The sequence below is a fragment of the Coenobita brevimanus genome, chromosome 78, assembly GCF_032717465.1.
Source record: "Coenobita brevimanus isolate Jiangsu-jjx chromosome 78, ASM3271746v2, whole genome shotgun sequence".
Classification (NCBI taxonomy): domain Eukaryota; kingdom Metazoa; phylum Arthropoda; class Malacostraca; order Decapoda; family Coenobitidae; genus Coenobita; species Coenobita brevimanus.
This window is the reverse complement of record NC_137031.1, coordinates 26,254,825-26,282,341: the sequence shown is the minus strand read 5'-3', so window position 1 is coordinate 26,282,341 and position 27,517 is coordinate 26,254,825. Positions and strand designations below refer to the sequence as shown.

Here is a 27,517-nt window from a genome sequence, read left to right as displayed (position 1 = left end):
CTTCGATGTACTCATGTGGAACGGTTAGAAATGGAGGCTAATGTGCCTCCCCTCCGTCTACGACATGACCACCTGTTATTTTCTTAGGTATCACCACCCATCGTAAACGCTCACTTGGCCTTCCGACCTGTTGGATCCTCCTATAGTGGGAATACCTGCTGTATGCGGTCCTCAAGCCGGTGGCTGTGAGGCTTCACTTCCTCTGTGAGGAGTTAGGGTACGACCTTTCTAATGGGGATCAGGTTTTAACACCAAAAAAAGCGCCCTGGGAGTCACTTGCTACCATAGCTAACACTGACTGGCTCCTCATCGCAAGGTACAAGGCACTGGAGGTGGAGATGCGACAGTTGTTTCGGATGATCCTCATTAGATACCTAGCGTCGTTCCACTTGTACACTGATGGCTCTAAATTGGATGAATGTGTCGGTGCGAGTGTGTGGTCTACAGAGTGCTGCATCCGTTTTCACTTGTCCCCCCTTACGTCTGTATTCACCGCCAAATTATTTGCCATATATCAAGCTTTAGACTTTGCTTTGCGTTCAGAGCATGAGAGTTTTCTCATTTTTTGGACTCTAAGTCCACTCTTCAGGCAATTCATTTGTGTAGGACTGATTCACATGAGGTCCTGGGCCACATTATCAATAAGCTGCACACATGTGCTAAATCCTTCTCTCTGATCTGGGTGCCTGGTCATTGCGGTATTTACGGCAATAAGCAGGCTAACGTACTAGCTAAATCGGCTGTAGAACTTGAGGAGACTTGGGACGTTCCTCATGAGCTACAGTCTAGTCTCTCTTTCGGAAAGAAATCAATTAATCTTCTGTGGTAAAGTCAGTGGATCAACCTGGCAATTCCATCAGTCAAGAGGACCATATGTGACTGGTCCAGTTCCTTCCGAGGAAACAGACGGGAGGAGGTCGCTTTAGCCCGCCTCCACAGGAATTCCACCCTAATAACACATACAGTATGTTACCATATATTAACAGACAATTTCCACCGCGATGTACCACCTGTGATACGGTGTTATCTATTTATCACATCCTTTTGTACTGCAGTAGGTATGCTGGGGAACGTACTTCTCTGGCTGCCTACTGTAGGACAAATGCACTCCCTTTCATACTTGATTCTGTCTTGGGTGATGGGGACGTTGGTGTGACTAATAAATTGATGACTTTCCTGAAAGAGACCAGACTGCTCAGAGAGTTGTGATTTATTTTATGAACTTGGTTTGTGGTTTCCTTATTTATTATATATATCTCTCTTTTTTTTTTTTTTAACAGGGAAATTTTTTTGTACTTTAATTAATAAGCACATTGTTAAACATCTTGAATCCAACAACTTAATTAGTGATAAACAATATGGTTTTCGCCAAGAAAGATCCACCATTGACCTAATCAATCTCTTAACTCATACCATCCATCAATCAATTGATCTTTCTGGAGAAACTCATGCAGTAGCTCTTGATATCTCTAAAGCTTTCGACAGAGTATGGCACCGTTCCCTACTGTTCAAACTCCCTTGCTATGGACTAACGTCTTTTGTTCCTTTAATTTCTTCATATCTTAGTGACCGGAAAATAAGAGTAAAAGTAGATGATGTATATTCCAATTTCCACTCAATTAACGCCGGCATGCCGCAGGGGTCAGTTCTGGCGCCAACCCTATTTCTGGTTCATATTAATGATCTCTTATCTGTTACCCACAATCCAATTCACTCATATGCAGATGACTCAACACTACATAGTTCATTCACACTCAGACATCCATTTACAAAGTCTAATATCTCTACATCTCAACTCAGTACAGCCATCTCCATAAATCAAGATCTATCTACAATCAGTGAATGGGGACAAAACAACCTTGTCTCTTTTAATGCTAGTAAAACTAAATATATACAGCTTACTAATAGGCAAATATTCCCAGATTCGTACATTACCTTCAGTGCTACTAATATTCCCATCTCCAAAAGTATTGAAATTCTTGGCATCTCACTTAACAGTGCCCTCAGCTGGACCTCTCATGTCAGATCACTTGCTAAAACCGCCTCAAAGAAACTTGGATTATTGTACAGAGTCCGTAACTTCTTCGCCGATGAGCAGTTAGCTATAATTTATGAGAGTCATGTGTGCTCTCAGCTTGAATATTGCTCACCCTTGTGGAATGGTTGTGGAGAAGTTGCATTAAGACAACTAGACAAAATTCAGAACAAAGCTGTTAGAATCATTAACAACCCTGCCATTACATATAAACTACCTCCCCTGCAAGTAAGAAGGAATGTTGCCTCCCTTGCATTATTTTACAGATATTTTTTTGGCAAATGCTCAGACGAAGTTGCGTCCATGGCGCCACCTCTCCATGCCTTCCCTCGTGCAACACGGGCATCTGGTAGCGCTCATGACTGGAATGTCACTCAGCCATATTGCAGAACTTCTGCCTATCAGAATTCTTTCATTCCCCGAACTGCATCTCTATGGAACTCGCTTGCCCAGAGATGTTTCCCTCCAAATTTCAACTCACAACTGTTCAAGTCTAACTGTTACAGATATTTTATGAATGGAGGACACCAGTAATCTGGTGTATGGATTATTATTTTTTTTTTACTCATTTGTTTTTCCTTCCTTCGTTCTGTTATTAATAAAAAAAAAAAATCAATACACTTTTATATATTAGTGAATCGCAGGAGGAGGTTACATTTATATAAATGTATATTTTTTTCTTTTGTTCATGACCAATAGATTTATAATTATTCCCTGTATGTGTTTTTTACACAAATTTGATAATTATTTGATTATTTTGTAGTAGTATAGTTATGAGTCTACATGTGATGTATGGATGGAGGTAATTGTCCTAGTAGTATCCATGTATGCTGATGTATTTTTTATTACTTATTGTGTTTCATAATCACGAATAATAACTTAATATTGGTATGACATAGATGAAAATATTTCATATCATGATTTTGGCTTTCATGATTACTGATTCTTGCTGGCCTAATGCCCTTTCAGGGTGATGGCCATTAAAAAAAATAGATCCTGGTTGTATCTCAGTAAACACCTACCTGTGTTTCTTGCTAAGTAAAGCCTTATGAAAGAAAGTGCTTTTAAAGTCTACCTTATGACAATTTACTTAGCAAGGAAATTCTTTTATTCACTGCCGACACCGAGACCAAGTTACTGAAGATGGAGAAATTGCTACGACCTGAACGTTTTAACATAACTCCAGATACTACCCCTGCTCAGTGGAAACATTGGTTTTGTACCTTCACTAATTTTCTCGAGTCCGTGAGTGACGACACTGCGCCAGACAAGCTCAAGCTCCTTTTTAACTACGTGTCCCCTTCAGCCTATACTCATATTGCTGATTGCAAGACCTACACTCAAGCTATTGAGGTACTGAAGGGTGTTTATGTGAAACCAACAAACGTCATCTTTGCTCGGCATCAGCTCTATACACGGAAACAGCTACCCAGTGAATCCATTGACCAGTTTCTACAGTCGCTGAAGCTGCTATCCAAGGAATGTGAGTTTAAGGCTGTGACTGCTGATACTTATACCCAAGAAGCCATCCGTGATGCTTTTATCTCTGGTCTCACTTCACCTATGATTCGTCAGCGACTCCTGGAGAAAGAATCCCTAACTCTACATGAAGCTGTGCAGCTTGCTTGAAGTTTGGACATGGCTCAGAGGGATGCCGAAGTATATGTTATTCCTCATCTCCATGAAAACTACTCGGCTACAATGGACGCCTCGACTTCTCCTGATGAAGTTAATTCGTCCTGTCCCAGCCTAGAAGCTGCTGAATATATAAGGACAGCTGCTGCCTCGAAACCCTTATGTTTTTTCTGTGGTCGGTCTCTTCACCCTCGAGCTCGATGTCCTGCTCTGACCGTTGTATGCTACAAATGTGGTAAGAGGGGTCATTTTGCCAGTGTGTGTAAATCTTGGAGGGACAGAGAGGACAGAGTGAAGCGTGAGTCTATAGTTACCATTTTGGCTGCTATACCTACTGCTTCTACTCCACCCAACGTATCTACTGCACCTACTCCATCCTGTGGTGGTGCTGCTGCAACTATGGACCCGGTTATAGATGATGCTGGTTCCTCCAAACAACCATGCTATGCTAGTGAGTCCGTAGCTACCATTTTGGCTACTATACCTACTGCTTCTACCCCACCCAACTGATTGACTGCACCTACTCCACCCTGTGGCTCTTCTGCTGCAACTACGGACCCGATTAAAGAGGATGCTGCTTCCTTCAAACAACCATGCTGTTCTACTGTTTCTGTAAGGGTTAATAATGTCAATATGTATGCTCTGATTGATAGTGGTAGTGATTCTAGTTTTATGCAAGCTGAGGTAGCTGTACAACTGGGCCTGAACATTACCCCTTCTAGGGCAACCGTAACTATGGCATCTTCATCCTTATCCTCAGATACCGTGGGGCATTGTACTGCTAACCTTAATGTACTTGGAAATGAGTATTCAAAATCTAAATTGTCTGTCCTTCCTCATCTGTGTGCTAAAGTAATTCTAGGAAAAAACTTTATGAAGATGCATAAATCAGTTGAATTTGACCTTCATGGACCTAGACCTAAGCTAACAGTTTGTGGAGTTGCTTGTATGTCTTTGGATCCTCCTTCCCTGTTCCCTAACTTGACCTCTAATTGTAAGCCCGTCTCAACTCAACCTCGTAGGTTCTCTAAGTCTGAGGAGGGTTTCATTCACGAGGAAGTTCAGCCCTTGCTTCGTGAAGGGATAATTGAGAAGAGCCAGTATCCCTGGAGAGCTCAGGTTTTAGTAACCAGGGATGAACGCCATAAGCGCCGCATGGCAGTTGACTATTCTAGGACTATAAATCGTTTTAAACTACTAGACGCTTTCCCAATTCCTCGCATTAATGACTTAGTCCATAAAATGGCAAGGTATAAGGTGTTCAGCAAGCTTGATCTTAAAAGTGCTTATTACCAGGTTCCCCTCAGGCTGATGGGCAATTATTTTACACTAGGATCCCATTTGGTCTGACTAATGCGGTGGCTGCTTTCCAGTGTGTGATTTCTACTTTGATTGCTGATAATAACCTGGAAGCCACTTATGCTTATATTGATGATGTTATAATCTGTGGATTTGGGCAAAAGGATCATGATCGTAATCTTGAGAGCTTCATGGAAGTTGCTTCTAAATATAATCTTACTTTGAATTAGACCAAATGCCAGTACAATTTGACTCAAATAAACTACCTAGAATACTGTATATTTAACGGAACTCTACGCCCTGACCCTGAACGTCTCTCTCCCCTGAGGAACTTGCCTGTCCCTTCAGATTCTGACTCCCTCAAGCGTGCTTTGGGCCTCTTCTCATATTATTCACTTTGGATTCCCAATTATTCTAGTCGTATTCTACCTCTCTTATACTCAGCCTTTTCCCTTGCACTGCCATGGAACTCCGTGCTTCAACTCCTTGAGAGACGAGATTTGCAAAGCGTCACTGGATGCATTTGATGAGACTTTGCCTTAACAGGTTGAGACTGATGCTTCTGCTACTTCTTTGGCTGCCACTCTTTCTCAGCAGGGTCGTCCGGTAGCTTTCTTCTCGAGGACCTTGATTAGCTCTGAAAGGCTCCAGTCTGCTGTGGAAAGAGAAGCTACTGCTATCATTCAAGCAGTATGTAGGTGACTGATCAGCAGGCAGTATCTTTCATGTTCAACTCTCGTCACTCGTCCAAAATTAAGAATGACAAGATCTTGTGGTGGCGACTGGAACTCTCTGAATACCTGTATGATATCAAATATCGACCCGGAGTTGAGAACATTCCATGTGATACTCTTTCCTGTGTTTGCAGTGCCACCTCTAATTCTCGCTTTGTTTCCCCTGAAGAGATCCACAGATCTCTTTGTCATCCTGGTGTCACTAGACTATACCATTTTGTGAGGGCTAAAAATCTGGCTTACTCAGTAGAGGATGTGAAAAGAGTTTGTTCACAATGCTCTGTCTGTTCTGTCTGTTCTGAACTGAAACCTATGTTTTTCAGACCACCCTCATCTCATCTCATTCATGCCATGCATTCCTTCGACCGTATCTCTATTGATTTTATAGGTCCTAATCCTTTCTCTACTCGCAACAAATATCTTCTGGTTATGGTAGATGAATACTCTAGATTTCCTTTTGCATTTCCTTGGCCAGACATGTCTGCTCAGACTGTAATATCTTGTCTTCTGAAACTGTTTTCTCTGTTTGGTTGCCCTTCCTCTATCCATTCTGACAGGGGACTGCAGTTTGTATCCAAGGATTTTTCTAGTTTTCTCATGGAACAAGGTGTAGCTATGACTCATTCCACCCCCTATCATCCTCAGGGTAATGGTCAGCGTGAGAGGGAGAATGGGACATATGGAGAGCTGTGCATTTGGCTCTTAGATCCCGCAGTCTTCCAGAGACTCACTGGGAACTAGTACTAGACAGTGTTCTTCATTCTATCAGGTCTCTTCTTTGCACTGCCACTAATCAAACCCCTCATGAAAGACTGTTTACTTACCCCAGGAAATCCTGTAATGGTTACTCTCTATCAACCTGACTTTCTTTCCCTGGGCCTGTGCTCCTGCGCAGTTTTGTCCGCCAGTCTAAGTCTGATCCTCTGGTGGAGCCTGTCGACCTTGTGAACGCCACCCCTCACTATGCCCGGGTCCGCTATCCTGACGGGAGGGAAACTACTGTCTCCAGAAGGGACCTGGCACCATCCCCTAAGGCTCTGGTTCCCTCTGAAGAGTCTCTACCCCCACCGCCTGATCAACCTTCAGAGAACCAACCTACTGCCCAGGGTTCGTCTGACTACCAGAAGTCCAGACATCAACGGAGAATGATTATCTCTCTCCCCAGCAGGCTTCACTGGTTCCCGACGAACAGCCTACTTCTAGTGTGCCAGAACCTGTTCGTCGTTCTAACAGAATTTAAAAACCTGTAGATAGGCATACTTACTACCAAGTAGATTTGTAGACAAAATTTTTTGAATATATAATTATGAAAACAGATTTAATTCTTGAACTGAGTTATATTAAATAATTGTTTGGGATTTTATTACATGGGGTGAATGTGGTATAGAACTGGGGTTTACTGGGAATGCATCTTTCAAATGGGTTGGACTCAATATGGCTGTTTCTGAGTTCTTTGTTCGATTTCATCGGGGTCTTATGCTTCGTGTTCCGAATCTTATGTTTAAATTCTTGTAGCACTTTAGAGTCAGATAGATCCTGGTTGTATATATATATATATATATATATATATATATATATATATATATATATATATATATATATATATATATATATATATATATATATATATATATATATATATATATATATATATATATATATATATATATATATATATATATATATATATATATATATATATATATATATATATATATATATATATATATATATATATATATATATATATATATATATATATATATATATATATATATATATATATATATATATATATATATATATATATATATATATACAAAAGGATGGCGAATATAACAACATCAAAGGACCATCTACTGAAGACAGGAATTGCATCCTCCCCTACAAGGTTACACGCTTCCACCAGGGCCTATAATTCGGAACAACACCCTACCACGTCTAACACGAGACACCCTACCACCTCCAACGCTGATGTCCACTGTTTACACATGCACTTATTTATTTATCTATAGTTTATTTATTTATTTATCTAGCTAATTCTTACACATCTGTTTATCTAAATACTTAATTCTTCCTTTTGCAGCTGCCGCCCAATGGCATGTACCCGGAGAAGGTGGAGTTACAGCTCAGGAAGTCCCTCAAAAAGCTCGGCCTCACATACGTCGACCTATACCTCGTTCACATTCCAGTCGGAATGAAGGTGAGAGAGAGAGAGAGAGAGAGAGAGAGAGAGAGAGAGAAAGACTCACAGAACCTGAGATGAACCTAAGTTCACTAAGTTTTCTCTCCGTTTTAATGAAAGTCTGTTTTTTTTTTGTCTGTCCATATATCTATCTGTCTATCTATCGTTCTATCTGTCTGTCTGCCTGCCTGCCTCTCTGTCTGTCTATGCATACATCTATCTATCAATAACTATGTCTCTATGTATATTTCAGTGACAAGTTCTCTTGAAGACAAATTTGACTGCCACCTTGCGAAGGAATGATGGAATTTTTTAATTATCTGTTTCAATATCCTTTCTTCTTTCTTATATTCTGGATGCATGTGGGCTTTATAGTATAATTTTATGCGCTGGTCATCTTGGTTGGGTCTCTTCTCATTTCCCTGGTACTTTCTTAACTCCTTGTATGCTGTTTTATTAATGCCCCGGTTGGATGGTCCATTATTGACAAGTACCTGTGCAGTTCGTTAAGTTTCCTGATGGGTGGTATTCAAGTACTCGAGTGGCTGAGGACCATCCTGATGCAGACCTTGATGGTGGAGTCCTTTTATTGTTGGAGGCACTAATTCTTTCCAGTTAGGCATAGTCCGAAGTTGGTTGGTTTCACATGACACTGGTGTGTAATCTGGTAAGACTTTGTTGGACAAGCACATCTACTGTAGAAAGGGGAGCTTGCCCTCTCTCTCCGATTCAATAAGGAAATTTAGCTGTGAAATCTCTTTGTAATTTCTCTCTCAATGTCGTCACCATTTCTTCACTATTAACTTTGGCAAAGATCTTGCCGAAGTCACTGGCATATGTGGCATCTATCTTTTTACCTGTCTATCTATCTATCTATCTATAGTCTTGCCAGGCAAAGTAGTACCAACGTTGTGATGTACAGTTTTATTAATCCAAACGTTTCGGAGACACAATCTCCATCATCAGTGGATCTACAAATTTAAAAGACAATAGTCATCGATCAATGTCAAGAGAAATATAAAACCTGTGTACAAAACATAAACCTACTTAAAGAAGAAAAAATAAAAAGAGAGAAGCGATATAAAAAGGGGTAAAGTATAGAAGTAGTATGTTTAATCCTTGCAAAATCAGAAAATGAGGACAAAGGCTAAATATGCTAAACATATATAAAAAAAAGAAAAAAAAGAAAAAGAGTATGAGTTGACTTGTTAAAGTAGTTAATGTGTGAATAGAATAGTGGGGTAGCGCCAGTCGAGTTATTGAGACTGGGTCCTATTTTATGAATTAGGATATATTCGGCAGTGATGAGGTCAGAGTAGGACTGACATGAGGTTAGTATCCGAAAATCTGCAGAAGAGAAAGGGTGATCAGAAAGGTGAGAATGCTCTCTGATAGAAGAATAAGAGGGTTTAGAGAGGAACCTTCCAGTCTGAGAGGAATTACCTTGGTTCTCAGGAATTCGGTGGAGCACCCAACATGAGGTCGACCCCACGTATCTAGCAGGACGGCTAGAACATGAAAATAAATAAACCACATTGGACCGGAGGATAGTTTGGAGACAAGATGAATGTTTAAGAAAGCTACCCATAGTGTTTTTGTTTAAGATTATCTTAAAATTTATTTGTGGATAACAATCACGGAGAAGTTTGTTTAGTGTTTTCCTAATTTCGTAACTTAGTCGTACTATCACCTACTTTATCTTTACTACTAAGTATTAAAGATAAAGTAGGTGACAGTACGACTAATAGTCTGTATGCTTCTGGCTCAGTTCCTGGTTATCTCTATGGTCTCCCCAAAGTTCATAAACCTAATACACCATTAAGACCCATCATTTCATCTATTGGTACCTTCAATTATAACACAGCAAAATTTTTGGTTCCTCTGATCAGTTCCCTATGTACAAATAAATATACGGTTCAAAATTCTGCAGAGTTTGTCAAGGAAGTCACTTCTCTGAGATTTGATCACCCTGTCACCCTGGCTAGCTTTGATGTAGAATCCTTTTTCGCGAATGTTCCCTTGCATGAAACTACTCAGCTCATCACAGATATCACCAGTATTTCTACTCTCACCTCCGTTGGCTTGGACAGAAAATCTTTTACAACCTGTTGGAGATAGCAACCCACCAATCCCTGTTTACATTTAATGGAAAACTTTTTACTCAAACAAATGGAGTGGCGATGGGGTCACCACTAGGTCCTTCATATGCTAATGCTTTGCTTTGTCACCATGAACAAACTTGGCCTAATAATTGTCTCATTGATTTTAAACCCATTTTTTACCGAAGGTACATGGACGATACTTTCGTTATAGTTCAAAACCCTGCTGATATTCATAAGTTTATGGATTATATAAACTCCCAACATCCCAACATAAAATTCACTCATGAAGCTGAAAAAGATAAACGCCTTCCGTTCCGGGACATTCTAGTTAACAATCACTCCTCTCATTTATGCACGAGTGTTTACCGGAAACCTACTTTCACTGGCCTAGGCACAAACTTCCTCAGTTACATCCCGTACAGTTTTAAGATCAACAGTATTACAACGTTGTTCAACAGAGCGTACAATTGTTGCTCCTCTTGGATTACTTTCCACTCCGAAATTTGTTTCTTAAGAACCTATTTTGCCAATAATAAGTACCCCATCAGTGTTTTCGAGAAACTATTAAGCAGGTTTTTATATTCAAAGTTTTCCTCAATCAGGTCTGTTCACACTGTAGATAAGGAGTGTTTGTATATCAAGTTCTCATACTTAGGTTCATTAAGTTACGAAATTAGGAAAACACTAAACAAACTTCGCCGTGATTGTTATCCACAAATAAATTTTAAGATAATCTTAAACAAAAACACTATGGGTAGCTTTCTTAAACATTCATCTTGTCTCCAAACTATCCTCCGATCCAATGTGGTTTATTTATTTTCATGTTCTAGCTGTCCTGCTAGATACGTGGGGTCGACCTCATGTTGGGTGCTCCACCGAATTCCTGAGAACCAAGGTAATTCCTCTCAGACTGGAAGGTTCCTCTCTAAACCCTCTTATTCTTCTATCAGAGAGCATTCTCACCTTTCTGATCACCCTTTCTCTTCTGCAGATTTTCGGATACTAACCTCATGTCAGTCCTACTCTGACCTCATCACTGCCGAATATATCCTAATTCATAAAATAGGACCCAGTCTCAATAACTCGACTGGCGCTACCCCACTATTCTATTCACACATTAACTACTTTAACAAGTCAACTCATACTCTTTTTCTTTTTTTTCTTTTTTTTATATATGTTTAGCATATTTAGCCTTTGTCCTCATTTTCTGATTTTGCAAGGATTAAACATACTACTTCTATACTTTACCCCTTTTTATATCGCTTCTCTCTTTTTATTTTTTCTTCTTCTTTAAGGAGGTTTATGTTTTGTACATAGGTTTTATATTTCTCTTGACACTGATCGATGACTGTTGTCTTAATATATATATATATATATATATATATATATATATATATATATATATATATATATAAATATATATATGTGTGTGTGTGTGTGTGTGTGTGTGTGTGTGTGTGTGTGTGTGTGTAAAGAATCGTATACATATGAAGACGCTTGTATTTGAATTTCCCTGTCATTCCTGACTGTACAGTTAGGAAAAACGCTCGTCTAATATTTCACCCCTTGTACTCAGTTTTGGTCGCTGGCCATTATTTCCATGCTGAGAGGGGCGTGGAATGTCTTCTGACCATGAATAGTTTTCTTTGGTTGGATGCATCATAAAGGAAAATCACAGACAAGCCTTAATTTCAAAGCAGACGCAGTGAAATAGCGAAATTTTGTCTCAAACTGCACATCCTTTCTTCATTTATACCTGCCTTTCCTTCACGTATACTTTTTCTATATTTTTTCTGTACTCTTTCTTGCAGACATAGCTCTTTGGTATTTGGTTACTTGCAACATATGAAATTATTCCTGTTTGTCCGCTATCCGTATCTCTTCCATACATGTTTTTTGTTTCAACAGACATTTCTTTCCATATTTTTTTTTTTTTTTGTACTTACAGAGCAAGGACGACGACGACTTCTTGCCAACGGATGAGAACCAGAAATTTATTTTGGACTACGGCACTGACCATATCGCTATCTGGAAGGTCAGTACGAGAGAGAGAGAGAGAGAGAGAGAGAGAGAGAGAGAGAGAGAGAGAGTCATTACTATCTCCATCCTTATCATTAGCGCTGTCTTACTTTTTATGTTCGTGATTTTCGATATTTTTTACTTCGTTATAACCTTCACAATCTTTTCGTTGTATTTTAAATGATTATGGAACGTCCGCAGCGCCCCTTGTTTATCGATATGTTCGTTACTCTATACCGCAGCATCCTCTGGTGTGTTTTTGAAGTTATACTCTGTTCACTTTGCCTTAACCAGAAATTGCCATCCTTCCATCTTGATTCCTGAGATGTAAAACGAGAATAACACTAGAATATGATGCGAGTCATGAAGAGTACAACAGAGAGGATGTAAAGCTACGTTATTATCTTTTTCCGCCACCGAGCTACGTGAAATAAGCAGCAAAAGAATGAAAAGTACGGCCAAGTTACAGTGCACGGAGTATAGTATTCTGGAATTAAAGTGATATAAATAGATTACGCAGCAATGTTAACTGGTACTGTGCGAAATAAATCGCCCTCACGCGGTGACACCGATATGACCAAGTGGCTCAGCTGCCTGGCCACAAACATCTCTCACTTCCCTCCCTATCCCTCAAAAGGATGATGGTGGACTGCAGATGAAGGTTAACTTAAGCTTACAGTCCTCTAGTTGCCTGGGGATGCAGCTTCTACTACTACTACTTTTTTTTTTTTTTTAATCACCTCCATCCATTGGTGAATTATATTGTGAAGATCAAAACCAACCTTGCTAATACAGTTCACCATTTGAAGTTGTAATGTGAAGGTTAACACTAACCCTCATATTACAATCCTTTGGCCCCAAGCACGCCAACGGCTGTGGTTACCAACCATCTACTATTACTATTATTATTTTATTTTTATTTATTGATATCACAGTGCAAATAAACACATTAAACTATTGGAGTCGCTGGTCTATGCGACTCTCGACCACTGTAGCTTCGTAATCCATACCCGCCAGAGAGACAGGCCTGAGGGCTGATGATCTTGTGCCTCTGAGACATAGCAGAGCAGACCTCACGAGGGAGAATGAGAGTCGACATCTCATCCAGGCCATAACAGAATTCTGCGGTTGACGTTTCTTCTCAGAAAGAACCTCTGCCAGTCTCGAATAGAATCTCACTGCCTCTGGACCCATCCCACCTGATGTCGTGAACACGAGGGGAGTGAATCGACCGTGGTCCACATGTTGGATCCTTTCTTGATAATTCCTATTTTTTTCTTGCTCATTCCTCTTGTGTGCAGCTTCGAGAGACAGTTCACGATGACATGCTGCCATGGGATCGAATATCCTGATGTCGAAGAACGCCCTCTGCCCACGTGTCCAGAAACTTCGAGTACCGACATCCACTCTTGCATCATTTGATGTGTTTGCTGTTCTGTGGGTGAAGTGCTCGCCGTCCAGGGGTAGCAGAGCTGGCTCAATCGTGACATCATGGCATATTTCCTGCAGCATTTTGGCAGTGAGGTCGCGTACTTCATCGTGTCGGATGCAAACAAAGCCTCCCTTCTTGCATACCATTGCATGGTTTGCATCAAAGGCAGTGCCACAAGCACAGTGTTGAGGTAGGTTCTCTATTGGCCACCCATATCTCAAGGCTATGGCATCAATAAATTCTTGTTTGTTGAAGTGGAAGCCTTTTGCCTTGAGAGGCAGGGTTGTGAGCCAGTTCGATGCCCCAACCTCCTGTGCAATTTCAACTCTTCTGCACTGGTCCGGTGTTAGATGCTCGATTATGTGCTGCAGCTGGTCTTTTTGTCTTGTTTCACGCTCCTTGCTTATCTGTGTCTTTATGTCTTTCTGCCTTTGGTGGTCGATTTCACTAGTCTCAACCTGGGCGCAGATCTTCTGTGACAAGGATTCGGTGAGCTTGAGTGAATTTCTGTGTTCATAGCTTGCCACGGCTACTGGATTTATAATGCCAAGGCCTCCCATCCTGGGTGGTAGTGCTAGAAGGTCCCTCTCTTCTGGTGTGGGGATGTGGCCATTGGTTAGAGATGGGAGGAATGAATCCCTGATTGCATCCTCCATCACTACTACTACTACTACTACTACTACTACTATTTTAATCATCAAAATCCCTATCATCATAATCGTCACAGTCTTCATCACCTTTAGCTTCATCACTCGCCGAATTTAAAAACGCTCTAATTAAATGTTTTGCTTAAGATTCCATGAGTTTACGTTTGTCTTGGCTCATATGGAGATTAAACACTTCATAATGACAGTGATGTGAATAATAATGAGACAAATTAGGGATATCGAAACTGTTACCTTGCCTTGGAAAATTGTTCATTATAGAAATAGGTTAGGATCCTTTACAACCCCAGATTTATTAAGGGCAGGAGAGCGATATACTTCTCCGGCAACTCTTTATATGATAGAAAAAACGCGATATCTTCTTGAGGGCTTGACGTGCTAGATAAACATGTAATCTATCAAGTGAGATGGAAAGTCCTGGGGGAAGGCCAAAGTAAGCAGTTTTTTATGATTACTGAAGAGCTGATAAGAGATAAATATGTCAGATAACTTCTGTCAGTGGATGATGCAGATAAGCCCTGATACTAGGTTCATCTGTTATATACTCGTAAACAGTGGTCTTAAAAGTGATAGTGACTTTGGACCTTCGAGTTTTCCATTGATAATGTATTTTCTTTTCCGTTAATTTATATTGCTTGTTATAGCTTTGAATGGCGAGTTGCTTGAGGAGGTAGAGTGTTTTAAATATCTAGGGTCACATGTTGCTGTGGATGGAAGAATAGATGCAGAAGTGAAGTTTAGAATAAATGAAGTAGGAAAGGTGCTGGGAGGAATGAAAAAAGTGTTTAGATGTCGTTCGCTTAGGATGGATGTAAAGAGAAGGTTGTATGAGGGTGTTGTGGTACCGACTGCGTTATATGGGGCTGAAACATGGAATATGGGTGTAGCAGAGAGGAAAAGTTTGAATGTAATGGAGATGAGGTGTCTGAGGAGTATATGTGGAGTGACGCGTATGGATCGAGTGCGAAATGATGAAGTGCGAAGGAGAACTGGAGTTGTTCGGGAGATGGCTGGTAGAGTTGAGCAGAGGGTGTTGCGATGGTTTGGGCATATGGAGAGAATGGATAATGAGCGATTGGTGAAAAAGATAACTAGATCTGATGTGAGAGGTGTAAGGCTGAGAGAAAGACCACGAATAGGATGGATGGACAGTGTGAAGAGAGCACTGGATGCGAGAGGGATGTCTGTTGAGCAAGGAAGAGTGGCTGTGCGTGACAGAAATAAATGGAGAGAAATTGTGAATGAATAAGTGATGACGCAGCCCTGAGGGGATATTCTCCCGCATTTGGTCTGATCAGCTAGTCAGGTCAGGTGCGGGTAAGGGGATGGGTCTGTTATGATGTGGCAGGGGTAAACTAGCTCTGCTGTCGGGCCCTGCTGCGGATGTCACTGATTGCATTTTGCAGTTGACCTTTGTGCGGTGTGGTGCGGTGAGGATCTGTCCGTTCTCCCCTTGGGGCTAAGATGCGAATGAATGTGTTTGAATGGATGAGTAAATGGGGAGTATGTCGTTCTGTCTCGGCTACCTCCCTTTCCTTGGGGGAAGCAGCCTAGGTATATAGATAGATAGACGTTTTTTTTTTTTTTTTTTTTTTTTTTTTTTTTTTTTTTAACATGATCCCATCTCTTACGGGGTTTAGGATTTGCGATGGTAGTGATGATTTACAGGTATCCTTGTTTTGTATGAGAAATCAGTTTATAATTTATACAGATACTTCGACCTTAAAGTGGGAATTGATCTGGATGATGATGATGATGGTAATGAATTTTATCGTCGTAATAATTACAACCTACCTCATATGTGTGGTATATATATATATATGTTTATCCCTATCATAATTGTCATCCTTGCGATAAGTTAGGAATGTCCTTTGATCTTACGCTGCCAAGATCATTAAATGCAATCAGTAGTCAGTATCTTATGTGGGAGTTACGACTGGATCGTTGATGATGATGCGGTTGAGGACATAAGTACTGATCCACTTCATGACGATAAATAACAGCAGTTAACAATGTCTTCAAAGACCAAGTTGTGCGACTTAGGGTGCTCAACATAGTTTTTAGAATATTATGCAAGAGTACAAAAGAAAGCAAACTGCAACAGACCTATTGGTTCTTTGGGAGCTGTTTATAACGGGATAGGTTATTACTGACGTAACTTTTCTTTGTCAAAGACAATGATAGCAAAGCAGGAAAGCTCAGCCCACCAAACCCACCAGCAGAGACTGACATGAACTAGTCAGAAGGAATACCATGCAGCATCCCAAAACTGTCATAGAATATTCTTGGGTAAGGATGAAACGATATCATATTCGATGCTGTTTAACCTGCAAGGGAAACATATCTAGTCAACTTAAGGAAGATGTTGTTCTACATTTAATGCTACGTCCTCCATAGTTTGAACTGCATGACATAATAATTCATTAATGTATGAATCAGAAGTGAACATGCTAAGCTGGGGATTAGAAGTCACATGCGTATCTATGCGGTTTTTAAATGTTAGTACTGAATCACAGTTAACAACATAAGGAGGCAACTTCTTCTCTATATTTATAATTCTATTGAAAATGTGTTCAGTTTCGTGTGGTAAAAACGCTTGCCAACGATTTTATGTTCATCGCCAATAAGTACAATTCGTCAATTTCGACCGCTCTACCGTGATGCACTTTTCAACAGTCATATTATCATGTCCCGTGAAGATTTTGTGTACTTGAATTAAATCCCCTCGTAGTCGGGCTTAGGTAAACAGACTCATCTTTTTCAATCGTTCCTCATATGGTTTATTTTTCAATCATGGTATCATTTTTGAAATCCTTTTAGTGTACTCTTTCAGGGTTTTCCATATCAGTTTTTATTAATATTGTGAACAGAACTGGACACAATACTTTACGTGTAGGTGTACTAATTAATTATACAAGGTGAGGATGATATTTTCTGATTTATGTGGATGCTCTACCTCTGAATCCAGCCTCTGGACACTGTTGTCTTGCTTTCAGATCACATATTATTATAACTTCAAAGTCTTTTTCATGGTTTACTCTCTCAAGATGAACATTATTTATGCTATAACGGCCCTTATGTTTTTCCTGCCACTGTTTAGCACCTTATGTTTAAAAATTTGAAGAGTACCATAAGTGCTCCAATAACAACTGGAGAGACATTAGAGTTTGGAAATGTACATGTTACTCTTCCATTTATTTGTTGTTATTATTGCTCATTATTATTATTATTTATTTATTATTATTATTATTATTATTATTATTATTATTATAATACTATTATTACTCTTATTATTATTATTATTATTATTATTATTATTATTATTACTATTATTATTATTATTATTATTATTATTATTTATTATTGTTGTTGTTGTTCTTATGTTGGTAGGTTGGAGCGCTCACCATCCACTCACTCGATGTAGTGCTGCTTTGAGTGTCTTCCCTTTCCTCTCGTCCTTCCTTCTTCTTCTTTCTTTCCTTCATTCTTTCATCTTCCTTGTGCCTATGGGTGACATTACACTGAGTGACAAGCCAAATGGTTTCCTGTACACCACGAAACCATTTACAACGCTGGGTGGTAACCTGAGCACCAGATTACTGCGCCTGGTGGTGTAGTGGGTAATTATGGCGCTCCAGTCGGATTGAGCCTGTGTTGGTTTATATCCATGGGGTGGTTGGGGTTTATCGCTTACATAATGCCACTCAGGGATGAGTGAGGCTGGTCTCTCTCATCTTAAATGTCAGGACCAACTTACCTAACCCGGGCTCTTCCTCTCCTCATGAGGCAACATTGGACTGGATGATGGATGGATGGATGGTTACTATTATTATTATTATTATTATTATTATTATTATTATTATTATTATTATCGTTATAATGGCTGGGAGAAGGAGGGAGGTGAGAAGACAGGAAGAAATCAGTAGGATAGAAGTTGTGGAAGCATTGAAGAAAGTTAAATCAGGGAAAGCCCCAGGAATTGATGGAGTGTGTGGTGAAATGCTGAAGCATGGGGGAGAGATAGTAGTAGAATGGATCTGGAAGATGTGCAGAGTGGTCTGGGAGGAAGGTAGAGTCCCAGAGGATTGGAAGTCAGGAATAATTATTCCCTTGTACAAAGGAAAAGGGGAAAAAGAAGTGTGTGGTAACCATAGGGGCATTTGTCTTCTTAGTATAATAGGAAAAGTGTATGGTAGGATACTTATTGACAGAGTTAGAAAAAGAACAGAGAAATTAGTTGGAGAAGAACAGGGAGGCTTTAGAAAGGGAAGAGATTGTGTAGATCAGATATTCATTCTCAGATCTTTAGTGGAAAAGTTTCTAGAGAAGGGAAAGAAGTTGTATGCGGCATTCATGGATTTGGAGAAAGCATATGACAGGGTGGATAGACAAGGATTGTGGAAAGTGTTAAGAATATATGGAGTAGATGGAAAGTTGTTGAATGCTGTGAAGAGTATGTACGATGGTGCGAAGGCTGCAGTGCGTGTGGATGGTGAACTAAGTGAATTTTTCTCTTTGAAAGTTGGGTTGAAACAGGGATGTGTCATGTCTCCATGGTTGTTCAATCTGTACATGGATGGGGTAATAAAAGAGGTACAAGGTAGGGTAGTGGATGTTGGTGTGGCCATGGTGAGAGAGGATAGTGTTTGGAAACTCCCTGTACTGTTGTTTGCAGATGATACTGTGTTGTTGAGTGAAGACGAAGGGGAGCTGCAAGGCTTGGTTGATGAGTTTGAGAGAGTGTGTAAGAAACGGAATCTAAAGGTGAATGTAGGGAAGAGTAAAGTGATGGTCTTTGAGAGAGGTGAAGTCAGTGAATGTACAGCGAGGTTGGATGGTGAGGAATTGGAAAATGTGAGTACGTTTAAGTACTTGGGTAGTGTGATGAGTAAGGATGGAGGTTTGGAGGGTGAAGTGCTTGAAAGGATACAGCAGGGAAGAAAGGTTGCTGGTTCCTTGAAAGCAGTGATAAGAAACAGGGAAGTGAGCATGGAAGTGAAAAAGTTACTTCATGACAGTATTGTGATACCAACTCTAACGTACGGAAGTGAAGCATGGACGTTGTTGGAAGGACACAAGTCAAGAGTGAGAGCAGTGGAAATGAGTTATTTAAGAGGAGCCTGTGGAGTCACATGGAGAGACAGGCTGACGAATGAGGATATAAAGGAGCGTTGTGGTGTTGATGTGGATGTGATAGGAACCGTTATGAGGAACACACTGAGGTGGTTTGGCCATGTGGAGAGGATGGAGGGTGAAAGACTGACGAAGAGAGTGTATGTGAGTGAGGTGGAGGGGGAAAGAGAGAGGGGGAGGCCGAGGATGAGATGGAGGGATGGGGTGGAGAGGTATATGAGAGAGGGGGGTGTGAGCTGGGAGCAGGGGAGTGAAATGGCGGGGGACAGGGCGACTTGGAGGCGCTTTGTTTGTGGCCACCCCAAACGGGATTGAGGCGTCTGGCAATAGATAGATAGATTACTACGATCATCATTGTCATCAGCATCATCATTATTATTATTATTTTTATTATTTCAATTTTCATCACCATCACCATTAAAAAATAATAATAATAATAATAATAATAATAATAATTATTATTATTATTATTATTATTATTATTTATTATTATTATTATTTATTATTTCTTTCTCTTGAGCAGGAGATGGAGAGGATGGTTAAGATAGGCCTGGCCAAATCCATCGGTGTGTCTAACTTCAGTGTGCCACAGATGAGGAGGATCTGCGCCATCGCCAAAATACCACCAGCCACCAACCAGGTCTGCTGCACCAAATATGCATAAATTACTCTCGATTCAGAACAAGTGCTCGTGGGCCCTTCAGGCCCTCTAGCACTTGCTCCTGCAGAGGGCTCTCACACTGCGTGCTCGCTTTCTCGTGCTTTAAGTATAGTAAAAGTTTTTCAATCCTGATGGGACCAAGTTCTTTCACATCATTGAATTTTTTGCAATTTTTTTTTGCCAATTTTGGTGCGATTTGAATGTCTAGTTTCGGCTGCCCAAAATACACACACACACACACACACACACACACACACACACACACACACGGCTACTACTATAGTATATTAGACTGAAAGCCATCCAAAACTCTACGGTGATCGCAACCCCAGTTTCAAGCACTCACGCTGGGAGCAGCATTTTTTGGTCAAACTTTGATCACTCATGAAATATAGTAAAAGTTTTTCAATCGTGATGGGACCAAGTTTTTTCACAATAGCGAATTTTTTGCGATTTTTTGTGCCAATTTTGTTGCGATTTGAATGTGTAGTTTCGGTTGTCCAAAATACACACACACACACACACACACACACACACACACACACACACACACACACACACGGCTACTGCTATTGTATTATTAGACAAGTGCTCGTGGGCCTTTCGGGCCCCTCGCCGGGCGCCGGCAGGGGCGTTTTTTGGTCAAATTGTGATCACTCATTAAATATAGTAAAAGTTTTTCAATCATGATGGGAGCAAGTTTTTTCACATCAACGAATTTCTTGCGATTTTTGTGCCAATTTTGGTGCGATTTGAATGTGCAGTTTCAGCTGCCCAAAACACACACCCACACACACGCACACGCACACGCACACGCACACGCATACACACACACACACACACACACACACACACACACACACACACACACACACATATACGGCTAGTGCTATAGTATATTAGATTTACTATCACGAGCTAAACTTCACCAACATTTCCCTGTCAACATTGCCTCCTGCCTTTCACTCAGAATATCCTTCCCTCTCAGGCTCCTTTGTTGTGTCCTTCATATTCCTATCACATAAACATACTACATACATCATCTTACATCACCACAGTCAGCAGGAAATGTCAGCGATTTATTGATCCTGAATGTAGTGTAGAAAGCTGGACGAATATCATACTGCCTGTTTCACATCCAAAATATGTCCATCACTTTCCTTCCTGACTGCATCATATCAAGGAAATACACCTATGAGCAAATAAACGTGCCAGGCCTCTTGAATCATAAGAATATTATCCAGCGAGGAAAGTGAGAAGCAGAAGAGGTAAAATATTAAGCTAAGTAAAACTGTTTGGACACAGATTATGAAAAACTAGGAAGTCATAGGACCGCAGGGAATAAACGTATATTCTTTAGACCTTGGACAATATGACCCATCGCACTGACTAGCGTTCGTCTCCGTGTCGTTGCAGGTTGAGATGCACGTGTATCTGCAACAAAAGGAGCTGCATGAGTTCTGCAAGGCTCACAACATCTATATCACAGCTTACAGTCCACTGGGATCACCCGGCAGAACAAAGTTCTTGGGCCCGTGAGTTAAACGTCCACAATCACAGACAAGAATATTGATCCACTCTTTAGACTCCGGATCACCTCGAACTGTCAGTACACGAAAATATCATAACACACTACATAACAGCTAGTGACATACTGTATATGCTGTTAATATGTTTGAGGAAAGTCGTGCCTAAATTCGAGAGAAACAACAGTGGATATTCTCTAGCTAGGATCTCCACTGTTCTTTCCTCCAGCTCACTCGAATTTAGGCACGACTTTTCTCAAATCTCTGTATTACATATTAACAGCATACATGTCACTAGCTATTATGTAGTGTGTTAAAGATATTTTAGTGTCCTGACAGAATTGTCACCCTGTCCTTCTGTCACTCACTAACATTTATCGAACACGAGATACTTCATTCTCGTAGACATTAACTACTTTAATGAAGCCTCATCTTATGTCCCTCAGAGTTCTGTTCCTTGTCTATAGACTTCAGCAACTTTGACGAGGCCCACTAACGGTCCATGAAACTTCCTCTGCCATCTCGTATTTCTGTACGTGTGGGAAAATATATTACATAACTGAATATCTCAAGGAGTTTTTCTGGCTCCGAGGGTCGTATTTCGGGGTTTCAGGAAATAATGTTCAGTACCTCGTTGCCTCTGCGAACAAAAGAGTTATAGATAGATTTCAGTGAAATTTTGTGGGTATGTGAGTCATGGGCCAACAAAGAGCCTATTAATTTTTGGCGGTGATGTGAGTTGTTTGCTCCAGGTATTGGCGGAGGTATGCTGTCTTTGAGTGTTGTGTAGTTATTTATTATGAAGAAGTAAATCGGTACTTATGTCCACAACTGTAGTCAAAGAACCATCTTCCCAGTTCCGTCTGAAGGAAATTAACAATTGGCGATATACTATGAAAACCCTGTGTCTATCAGTGCGTGTTTCAGATGGTTCAACTTTTCCGCTATGTATTCGTCACACTTTGGGAAGATATTTCTTTCTCTGTACATGTCCCCATGCACTGCCTAAGCCATTTAAATGGTACGGTCACAAAGAACAGCCGAAATAGCAGCAACGACAAGCACTGGTGACACAACATACGACATTGTAGTGTGTGTGTGTGTGTGTGTGTGTGTGTGTGTGTGTGTGTGTGTGTGTGTTTGTGTGTGTGTGTAATTCACTGGGTCGGGTCGGTCAGGATCACTTTCGTGATCGTCAGCTTTTACCCTCACGGGAGGGAGCTGAGAGCTCATATAGTCCGATCTAAGGGCAAGGCTGTGACCTTCACACACGCACACACCCGTCCCCTTGCTCAAGGGGGACAGTAACCACCCACTTCGTCAGTGAAACTTTTTCGCAACCTGAGCGAGGCGCGAACTCCCGTCCACCAGTTGGCAAGCGAGAACGTTACCACTGCACCAGCGAGCGGTGTGTGTGTGTGTGTGTGTGTGTGTGTGTGTGTGTGCTTTGATTGCTTGATAATAAATGCAGAGACTTGCTTCTCAGTGGGATGATAATCGTTTGAAACCAAAGGAAAATATTGATTGGTTCTAACCCTTTCACTACCTGAGGCCTTTTTAAACCTGAATGCAATTACTTAAAGTAACAGTAATAAAATAGTCACTGTACTGAAGAAGAGAATAATGGTGGAATATCTTATCATTCAGTGTGTGTCAAAAACAAAGCCATTTTATACTGTACGTTGTAATCTAGCGCCCTCACGAGGCAAGTGTCTTTGATCGGCGAATATTTTCTCATCGTGTCCGACTTTGGTCATAAGCTTAACAACCCTTTCCCTGAGGCCCACCAGTTCAACGTGCACATATTCTCAATTGTAATCGCTTCAGTATTAACACCCACCTTCCATACTGAATACGTGCTAGCGCTGTCTCATGCATTACCGGTAATTTGGTATATGCAGAGGAGTATTTAATGGCATTTGGGTTGGTATGGTGGAAGTAGGTTTGGTGGAAGTAAAAGAAAAGCCGCTATAACTAAATTCAGGTAATCAAACTAAGCCCTATTTTAGCCAATGATCGACCTCCCGTCACTTCTGACAAAGGCAGCATCCCAAACCAGTCGACCACCAATACCTCTCATGAGACACTATTCGTAGATCATTAAAGGAGGAAAATATTCACAGTTAACAACGGTGGAATTAACGTTATCTTTTGACGTCCTTAGTGGTCTAGTGCGTGGCGTAACAGGTGAGCAAAGTCTAAGACGCAGCCTTCGTGGCCAGTCTGGAACAATACATCCCTCCAAACAAGGCTCATTCCGTATTTTCTATGGTACAAATTTCGTAATATATATTTTTTTTTAGGCGATTTAGTTATGCAGTATATTGCACCTTGATATCATATTCCACATTATTAGTGCAAGCTCTATAGTTATTAAACAGATCTAAGTAATAAAAGAGGAAAATATAAATTATGTGCAATAATCATAATGAATAGCAAAAGGACACGTGCTACGAAGTGCTAGCTGTTACATGGTTCAGTTTGCCATGAATGATGAGAGCAGAGATTGACTAATACCCCTCCCCCCATATATATGAATGAATAAGTAAATAAATTCTGTGCTAATTGCCTAAGGAACGGACATGGGCTATAATGTTAAAATTCCATGGGTAATAGTCTCGTCAGCGTCTGCTCCAATCATTATTATCTATCTTGCCATTAGGAATCATCGAGAGAAGCGGACTCAGAAACATATTAAAAGAGGGAACTCAATCTGAAGTGGCCGTGCTTCCCAGAAAACCATGTTTGACAATTACTCAAAGGAACGTGGGAAAAACTCCAAAGATAAGGAAAGCATGTGATAAGGGCCTCGAGTGTTATCATGATGGCTGCTTGGGACGGAGCGTATCGGTCTGTGAGCTGCCCCTAACCACTCCACTTTTTTTTCTCTTATCCTCTTTGGCTTGGGATTATTAAAACACCGTATCAAGCTATTTATTTTACTCGTTACACATCAGCCTTAATTTTAACCCTCTTATGTGATGGGAAGCCTATAGTATTTTAGTCCAGCTAACGCCAACCATTTTATTTACCTGAGAGCGAGTCATAAGAACCTGGGTGTTGACACAGTGGTAGATATCGTTCACATGAGTCATAGGAGCCTGACTCTTGGTATTCTCCGGCAAATTACTGATGGAATTTGTGCCCATACTAAAAAGAGAGAAATAATAAAACAGTAATTGCTAAATCCCATGTTGCCCCATTCACAGCATAGGGATCGGAGGCTAGGTTCCTTAAATCCAGATCATTTAAGGGTAGGAGACCAACCTACGCCCCTGGTAACGTTTACATAATAGAAGTACCTCTGGTCATCTCTTAGACTCGAACCAGAGCGCGTAGACTACAATGCATTCCCGTCCGAACGGCCTATCAGTCGCAAGAACAAGCAGTAGATTATCAGTAAAGAAAATTCTAGTGCTATATACTTTAACCTTAACCACTTTCCACGGGAATAGTTTTTATTTTATTCCGGATACCTTCTGAAGATTACTCTGTGTATAATGTAAGAGAGATTTTTCAAACAGGATGGATAATCTCTTCAGCACAAGACCTTTTTCCTATGCTGCATAAATTCTATAGCTCTCTGCATGAATGAAAGGAAAACTTATGCCATCGAACTGAATGAGTTCTTAAAATTATATTAGCATAAGAATTAGAATAACAAGAATGATTTACTGCAGTTTCGGTGATGAAGAGTGACGCCTTCACGTAGTGGCACAGAAATAACTGGTCCGGTTATACAAATGTGCCTCAGCTCCTTACCTATCCTGTGATTGTATGGTGGATTGTATGAGAAGGGCAGCTTGAGCATGCTGTCCACACAGGCCATCAAGTTTATGTTCAGATGAGCGTGAGTCAACAACAACAACAACAACAACTGTACTCTCTCTGCAGAGTGACAGGCAGAGCACATTATAAACAGCAAAATAACTTTGGAACTTCAGTATGGTGGGAGGTGTAGGTTTTACTCACGCTACCTCTACTCGATTTTAAGAGAGCTTGGGAGAACGTCCTGGCAAGGAATAGGCAAGTTAATGTGATACTTTCCTTCAGTATAAAGAATCTGTCTTGAGCTAAGTAAATTGTCTGGTGGAAGCATGAATGGATTAGTAGTGCAGGGGTTAAGAGCCCATTTTCTGAAGAATACTGTAGACTTAATGACAACAGGGTCAGAGATGTGCTTTATAACGAGAACATCCTGCTTTTTGTCCTGAGTGCCTCAGGCAACGCTATTTGTAGTTTGCAACGCTGCACAAATAGGGAATTTTTCTGTAGGATATTATGGATTTGTGAGGGAAAAAAAGGCAACATGAAAGAAAGGCAAACTAAGACAAGGATTCTCCATGAGAGCCTTGAAAAGATTTGATCTCTAAGTTGTTACTGGAGTTTTTTTTCGCTCACCCAGTAATATCGATGGCAGCAGGTTTGTCACTTTGCCCCGAAATGTACGGTAGATTATGACGCTTCAGCTGAATACGGCTCATAAGATATTACAAACGAGGGACTGTTGGGATTTACTGCCCATATAATGCTACAGTATATAGGGGGTAGGGGTCTGGTCTCCCTAGCCTTAAATATCAGGAAAGATTATATTAGCCCCGGGCTGCTTCACACCTGATGAGACAAAAAATTAATAAATAAATAAATAAAAGCAGATAATAGATAAATACATTTCTTTTACAAACCTTACTTTCTGGACAGACCCTCGGGGACCGCCAACAGGAAGCAGCCGCTGGAGGACCCTGTGGTGGGGCTGATTGCTGAGGGCCATAAGGTGTCACCGGCACAGGTGCTCATCCGCTACCTGCTGCAGCTCAACGTCATCGTCATTCCCAAGTCTGCAAACCCGACTCGAATCAAGACCAATATTGATGTATGCAATTCTGTGGCATATCACTGAGTATTTTCTTCAGTAGAATGGTATCTTTTCATGATAATCTGACCACACCCAAGCTGTTTTATATCACTCAGTAAGGAACTCTGCCATACTCTGCTCCAGCCCACTTGTCAGTAGAGCAGCACTTTCTTAGTCACCATCCACTTAAAAAGTAAAATTTATGAATAACTCTAAGTATACGGTGGTGCAAATCATAAATTAATCAGTAAACAGGAAATTGCCGTACGCAGTTAGAGGTGAATATCAGAAGGTGTGAATCTACGGACATTCTGGTTGGCAAGGAGTACAGTGTCGGGGAAAATTATGGGTATATTTATTCTGACGTGCAATTCTGTAGCACATCATTTCCTCTGTTAAGGACAATATCTTTTCATCATAACTAAGCTGTCACCAGAAGAATTTTTAAATATCTTTGGAAGGATCTCTGCTACTGACAATACTAAGGCAACTCTAGCACTGAAGTTTAAAAAGCCAATCCTAGGCTGAAAAAAAAAAAAAAAAAAACGGGATATCATGACTACAAATTTAATGACACCCTTGTAGTGAAGGGATCAAATACATGGAATTTTGTTTCACTTTCTCAATGAACGGTACGTCGTTGGACCACCGTGCTTTTTTGTGCTAGCTTGGCCGCTGAGATGTAGCAATATATTAGCAGTAGAATATTAAGTAAGTCACGAGAAATTTCTGAGACAAGAATGTAGAGCCACGGCAGTGCATTTTTCGTGATATAACTGCGAAAGACGAAAATCTGGGCCAGCTTTACATAAAACTAGTATAATTAATAAATTAACACATCAATACATAGAAGTACAGTAATAACGATGCATAAAGGCAATACTAAATTTAAGCCTGAAATACTTTATTTGTCAAAGTTACAGATCAGCTGAAAATAAGGCACATTAATTAGTTACCGTGTTATGTACAAGACATTGCATTTCATGCTCAATATATAAAGATTTTAGAATCAAAAGACTTGGAACATTTTTGTCAGTCATTTAAGTATTTTTCAGATACTGTTCAGTTTAGGTGACACTTTTGAACAAAACTCTAAAAGCATATCATCTGACGGAAAGGGTAAAGAGCAAAAATGTTCACAGCATAACCTTTATCAGACCTTCAGAACTCACATCTACCACGGCCATGACTGCATTAAGTGGTAAATAGTTGGTAGTTTATCAACAGCATAATAAC

At 40.4% G+C, this 27,517-nt stretch overlaps 1 protein-coding gene across 1 annotated transcript in view; it reads left to right on the top strand.

Moving 5' to 3' along the window:
• The window catches only part of LOC145408769 (1,5-anhydro-D-fructose reductase-like), a 106,393-nt gene that overhangs the window by 68,191 nt on the left and 10,685 nt on the right, over positions 1 to 27,517 (top strand). Inside the window, exons 3-7 of the mRNA XM_080279420.1 lie at positions 7,790 to 7,906; positions 11,939 to 12,025; positions 19,763 to 19,879; positions 21,317 to 21,435; positions 26,128 to 26,299. Coding sequence (XP_080135546.1) covers positions 7,790 to 7,906; positions 11,939 to 12,025; positions 19,763 to 19,879; positions 21,317 to 21,435; positions 26,128 to 26,299 — 612 coding nt within the window. The remainder of the gene's footprint in view (positions 1 to 7,789; positions 7,907 to 11,938; positions 12,026 to 19,762; positions 19,880 to 21,316; positions 21,436 to 26,127; positions 26,300 to 27,517) is intronic.